The 6110-nt window shown below is 41.7% G+C and overlaps 1 protein-coding gene across 1 annotated transcript; it reads left to right on the top strand.

Moving 5' to 3' along the window:
- The first annotated feature begins 3439 nt into the window (after positions 1–3439).
- LOC134371606 (olfactory receptor 5AU1) lies at positions 3440–4518 on the top strand. The gene has a single exon (XM_063088444.1). It carries the CDS (start codon positions 3583–3585, stop codon positions 4516–4518), a length of 936 nt encoding a protein of 311 aa, XP_062944514.1. The 5' UTR covers positions 3440–3582.
- Positions 4519–6110: the final 1592 nt, after the last annotated feature.

Raw genomic sequence — 6110 nt, 5'->3', positions numbered from 1 at the left:
AGCAAGACTCAAAAGGATCAGACTGTTGCAAAATAACTTTGATTGTATCCTAGAACAAAAAACTATTTGTAAGAATATAAAAATATCCATTACCCAGCAGGATAAGATTCTCAATATCTGGTATGCAAACAAAACAAGCATGTAAAGAGGCAGGAAACCATGACCCATAAAGAGGAAATAATTAACCAATTGAAACCAACCTAGAATGGGTACGGATGTTAGAATTAGCAGATAGGCATATTAAAGGTTATTATAGCACAGTTAAAGAAATAAGTACAAAAAATAAGTAAAGACAGAAAGATATAAAAAGAGACTGAAATCAAACTTCTAGAGATGAAAATTATAGTGTCTGAGATGCAAGTACATGCTGGATGAGATTAACAACGGATTAGAGAGGATATAGTAGACTTGAACAACAGTATCAACCAACCTGACCTAATTGACATTTATAGAACGCTCCACTCAACACAGCAGAACATACATTCTTTTCAAGTGGACATGGAACATTCACCAAGACAGACCTTATTCTGGGCCATAAAACAGTGTCATAAATACAAAAGCATTCAAATCATACAAAGTATGTTCTCTGACCACATGTTATTAAATTATAAGCCAATAACAAAGATTTCTAGAAACTTCCCAAATATTTGGAAACTAAATAACATATCTTTAATTTAATTATAATTTTGAAGGGCAGAAAGATCCTCAGCTCCAATCTAGGGCACAAATGTACATTGGGTAACTGGCATAGAAGAAAGAAAAACTTGGTTCTCCAGCGTAGAGGAAATATAGATAATAATCATGTAAGAGTTAGGTTTAGGGTTGATGTAGAGCAGTCTTTGGGGGCTAATGATCAGCATATTGTCAGGGATCCGGTGTGGATCCATTTCCCTCATTCCCAGTTTCCCAGTCATCTGATTCCTCATGAGTAGAGACTCTTAGAGATGCTAGTAACTTTGCAAACACTTTAATGATCTACGTGGGACCAATTATTCTCACTTCCTCACCTGCCTCCTAAACTCTCATCAGTGAACACATCCTCCTCCCCAGTTGTGAGCTGCTGGGATGCCCAGGGGGAAAGATGGCTCTGGGGTGTCTCCTGCCAGCACAAGATCAATTGTGAGGAGCTTGCAGGGCGTGGGGCTGCCTCCTCCTCTTACCATATGAGAGATTAAAGTTGGTGGCAGGCTCTGATTCCGACTCAGTCTATGGGCACAATGAGTCTAGCTTTGTTTCTCTTGTTTTTTCTACTGAAGGCTGTGTTCTGACCCCAGAGCAACAGCTCTGCCATCAAGTCTGTGCTTTGCTGGAATTAAATGGTTTGCTTGAGAACATCTCAAGCAGCTCTGAAGGAGGAAATTTTCTGGTCTTTGATTATCATCAGGTAGTACCCAGATTTCTGAAAATTGTTAACTATGTTATGTTTTCTAGAGGGAAGAGAAATGTCCAGGACAACCATATTACCCACAAGCTGATTTCCCAGCACACAGAGAATTCTGACAAGTTAGGAAAGGATATCTATATGTGGCTCAGGAAAAGCATCCATCTCCTCCTGCAAGTACCCCCTGGTTTAGTGTTTCTCAAAGTGTGGTTCAAAGGCCAACTGTTTCAGAACTACCAGATTCTGGAGCCCGGCTACAGACCCACTGGATCAAATTTTCTGTGGTTGGGACCTAGAATCTGCATATGTAGTAAATTTCTCCATCTTGGCAAGGCACCTTACTGTTTAAGAATTATTGTTTGGGATTGCTGTTGCTCAAAGAATTCAATGCATGCTTCTCTTGGCTGCCTGCCTTCTGTAGGTGCTCTCACTGTGCTATCCCATGGAAAAGGGCAAGGAATCATGTATAAGTAAGGCCCCTTGCTTCATCTACATGTTCCAGGCAGTTGCTCTCACTCCTAGAGGCTCCACTCCCTAATCTATTCTCATATGATAAGACTGCCTTTAAGTTTTCTTCCTACTTTCCATTCATAGGTACAAACTGCAGTCAACAGAAATAGTGGTAGGGGCTGGTGGGTTAGCTCAGTTGGTTAGAGTGCAGTGTTACTAAACCAAAGTCAAGGATTTGGCTCCCTGTACCAGCCAGCCACAAAAAAGATGTAAAAGAAATAGTGGTTATTCCAGCATCCTTTGAAAAACTGTCAGAGATACCAACTTCTCCGTAATCCCTTCTTTGACTAACTCTATATTCTGAAGAATTCTGTATTCATTGCAGATTGGAGAAGAGAGGTGAGAGAGGAAAGGGGAGAAGAGAGAGAGAAGATTTAAAGTAAGTGGATTTAAATCAATCTGGAAGCTCTGATCAGCCATTCACTCTATTACTCATCACCCTGCCCTACCCATCCTGCCACCCCACCCCAGTGTAGGCTCCCTGCCTCATCTACACTATCCTGAGCATTGGACACATTCCTACTTTTCTCTGCTTTGGTTCATTCTTTTAATCAGAGAGATACTTGTGGAACTGTTACCCAAAATGAAACAGTCTGTTGAAGAAAGAAGATGTGAAGCTGGTCAAAAAGTTCTACTCCACTCTTAAGGATCTTCTCTTTATTTCCTTGAAGTTCCTGTAAGCTAGTTATTTCCACCCATGGAGTTCTACAGTCATTTCTCTGAAGTACTGTCCTTTGCCTTGAAGCTGAGTTGACTTTTGACACCAGTCGGGCCAATGACATTTGCAATCCAAATCTAGGACTGCTCACATTCTGCAGAATTGGGGTTTTATTATGAAGTAGCAGCTGTTGGGTTAAAGATAGCTGAATGTTGCATCTCAGTGACATGAAATAAATCACAGAATTGTGCTCCATGTGCTCTAAAAACAGCTGCCAATGCTCTGTGTTCAAATCTGCACTCAGATTTCGAGTGTCTAAATTTTACTAGGACACTTTGCCTCTCTGGGCATTGTGGAAAGCTTTTTTCTTGTCACCATTCACAGCTTTCTATCAACAGACATAGTCCGTCTTTTCCTGCCCTGGTAGTTTGATAATTCTGGAAATTTTGTCAGTGGGATTAACTAGAATCTTTGCCTGCTCAATACAGTTCTTTCCTCTCCTGAATCCTCCCAGCATCTTTCGCAGGTGTGTTATCCACTTACTCTCCTCAGGGCAGCTAGTTAGTGGTGAAGTCCCGGCTTTGTACCTTGGCAGTCTGATACCAGAGCTTGTGTGCTCAAACATGAAATATACTGTTTCTAGAAGATAAGCTTCCTGAGGTCAAGCACTATTGAATTCCTGATAGGGCGAACACAGAGCTAATCATATAAAAAACTGTGAATAAATATTTGGCGACTGAGTGTTTCATTACTCAGAATTTTTTAAGATCCCTGAGAGATCAAATTGTGTATGTTTCTCTTATATTTTCTATTGCTGCACAAGTAATGCTTACTAAACTAACCAAGTGACTGACCCACCGAAGAGAGAAGACCCTCTCTATGCAGAGTTCCATCTGCAAAGCCAAATTTCCTCAGTAAGACTAATCTTCAGAAAGCTTTCCCTAGTGCAGAACTAAATCCAGTAAGAGCCCCCAGGTGTTCAACATCATTTCCGGCAGTGCCCTCTGTCCACACCCCAGAGCACTGGAGAACTATGGAAGGGGCAAACCTGAGCCGAGGGATTGAGTTTGAGCTCTTGGGCCTCACGAGCGACCCCCAGCTCCAGAGGCTGCTCTTCGTGGTATTCCTGGGCATGTACACCATCACTTTGCTGGGGAACCTGATCATGTTCTTCCTGATCCATGTAAGTGCCACCCTGCACACGCCCATGTACTCCCTCCTGAAGAGCCTGTCCTTCTTGGATTTCTGCTACTCCTCCACAGTTGTCCCCCAGACCCTGGTGAACTTCTTGGCCAAGAGGAAGGTGATTTCTTATCTCGGCTGCATGGCTCAGATGTTCTTCTATGCAGGTTTCGCCACCAGTGAGTGCTACCTTATCACTGCCATGGCCTATGACCGCTATGCTGCTATTTGTGACCCTCTGCTCTACCCAAGCATCATGTCTCCTGAGGCGTGTGTCTCTCTGATTGTGAGCTCCTATGGTGCAGGGTTTCTCAATTCTCTTATCCACACAAGCTGTATCTTCAGTCTGAAATTCTGTGGTGCTCACGTGGTCACTCACTTCTTCTGTGATGGACCGCCCATCCTGTCCCTGTCTTGTGTGGACACCTTTCTGTGTGAGATCCTCCTCTTCATATTTGCTGGTTTCAACCTTTTGAGCTGCACTGTCACCATATTGATCTCCTACTTCTTAATTCTCATCACCATCCTGAAAATGAACTCGGCCCAGGGTAGGTTCAAGGCATTTTCCACCTGTGCTTCCCACCTCACTGCTGTCTGCCTCTTCTTTGGCACAACACTTTTTATGTACCTGCGCCCAAGGTCCAGCTACTCCTTGGCTCAAGACCGCACGGTTGCTGTGATCTACACAGTGGTGATCCCAATGCTGAACCCCCTAATCTACTCTTTGAGAAACAAGGATGTGAAGGAAGCTTTAAGGAAGGTTTGGGGAAGAGAAACAATAGAATAATCTTCTCAACTCGTCACCACATACCTTTAGAAAGCCGAAAGAGCTGTATCTTATGTGGCGTTACCCTGAGCGCCTTCCCCATGAATGGCAGGCATGCCCTGTGGTCGGCAGGTGCTTCTGCATCTGCTGCCACAGGAAGAACTGATGGTGTCATGGACGAGAAGTGAGAAGGGAGTGTCTGCTTGTTGCACAATTGGACCCATTAGCAAGATTTTGTTCTGCCTTTGTTCAGATGCTTCATTTATATCTCCAAGTTTATAAATATTTTATTTTATTATTAGAAATGGACATTTGTATTCTTCGTAGTAAAGTTATCTCCTTAACTAACTTGAAGACCTTGGCTGCTTGGGAAAATCCTTCCCATTCTTTACAATCTTCTCTTTGTAAAAACTGGCTTCTTGACGTAAAAAAACCTTTTTTTGATTGTTTAATTATTTGAATGATACTGCAACAACAGCTTCAAAAATTCATATGATATTTTATTGTCTTTGTTGACTTTTTTTCTGGCCAAATAGTCACTTGGCTAGTTTCAAACTGGATAAACTTTTTTTTTTTTTTTAAAGATGACTGATAAGTGTCAGCACCACGCTCCCAAGTGAGCTAACCGGCCATCCCCATATAGGGATCTGAACCCTTGACTTGGTGTTATCAGCACCACACTCTCCCAAGTGAGCCACAGGCTGGCCCTCAAACTGGATAAACTTGAAACTGTTTAACTTTCCCGAGTCACAGATATCTTGTCTTTTAATTGTCTTCTCAAAGGTTTGTTGTCCCTGTTAGTGTTATGTTCTTACTAATTTAGTTGTGATTAAATTAAATTAAATGTTTTTAGATAAGAATTGTGTAGTGAGAGCTCAATCAAGCACGATATTACTGTTCCCCTTTACTCACTTCACCCTGGGGAGTGACTTATTTCACTGATAAATTTCGGGAGAATAAACTAGGCATGGTTGGCTTAGGCCCCTCACAAAGGGAGACTTCCCTTGGTTCAGTGTAGCCATGGCTGAGTCAGCAAGTCTCCTAACTCTGGAGTTTAGTTTTGTAAAGACCATTTTCCCACAGATACAATCCTTGCACTCTATCATAGTCTTTAACAGTAATACAATGGTTTTGCTCCCCATCTGATTATATCTTAACTTTTTCCTAAATTTCAATATCAGGAGGAAAAGAATGGTGCTATATATTGACACACCCTCACACAGATCCCAACACTTAACTTATTCCTCAATTTTCATGGAAATTTTGCCTTTTATTGTAAAGTTTACTGTTAGCCTTCACTAGCTAATGTTGATCATATTTAGGTATAGCGATTTCCTGTTAGTGCTAATTGGAGATTTTATTAGTGGCATGTTGTACAGCTGCTAAGAATATAGACTCTAGAGCCACTCCACCTTCTTTCAAATCCTAGCTCCATCATTTCCAATATGTATGACAATATTTGACTTCTCGAGCTTCAGTTTCCTCTTCTGTAAAACAGGAATATTAACGACTGTACCAGTACAGCTATTAGGGAAATTGATTAAGTTAATGCAAGCAAAGCCCTTAGAATAATGCCTGGCACATAGCAAGCACATAATAAACCTCAGCTGATA

Source organism: Cynocephalus volans, chromosome 3 (genome assembly GCF_027409185.1).
Source record: "Cynocephalus volans isolate mCynVol1 chromosome 3, mCynVol1.pri, whole genome shotgun sequence".
Taxonomy (NCBI): domain Eukaryota; kingdom Metazoa; phylum Chordata; class Mammalia; order Dermoptera; family Cynocephalidae; genus Cynocephalus; species Cynocephalus volans.
This window is presented reverse-complemented; position numbering and strand designations above follow the sequence as displayed.

Coding starts and splice junctions, on each gene's coding strand:
- LOC134371606 (XM_063088444.1), top strand. CDS start 3,583: ATGGAAGGGGCAAACCTGAGCCGAGGGATTGAGTTTGAGCTCTTGGGC.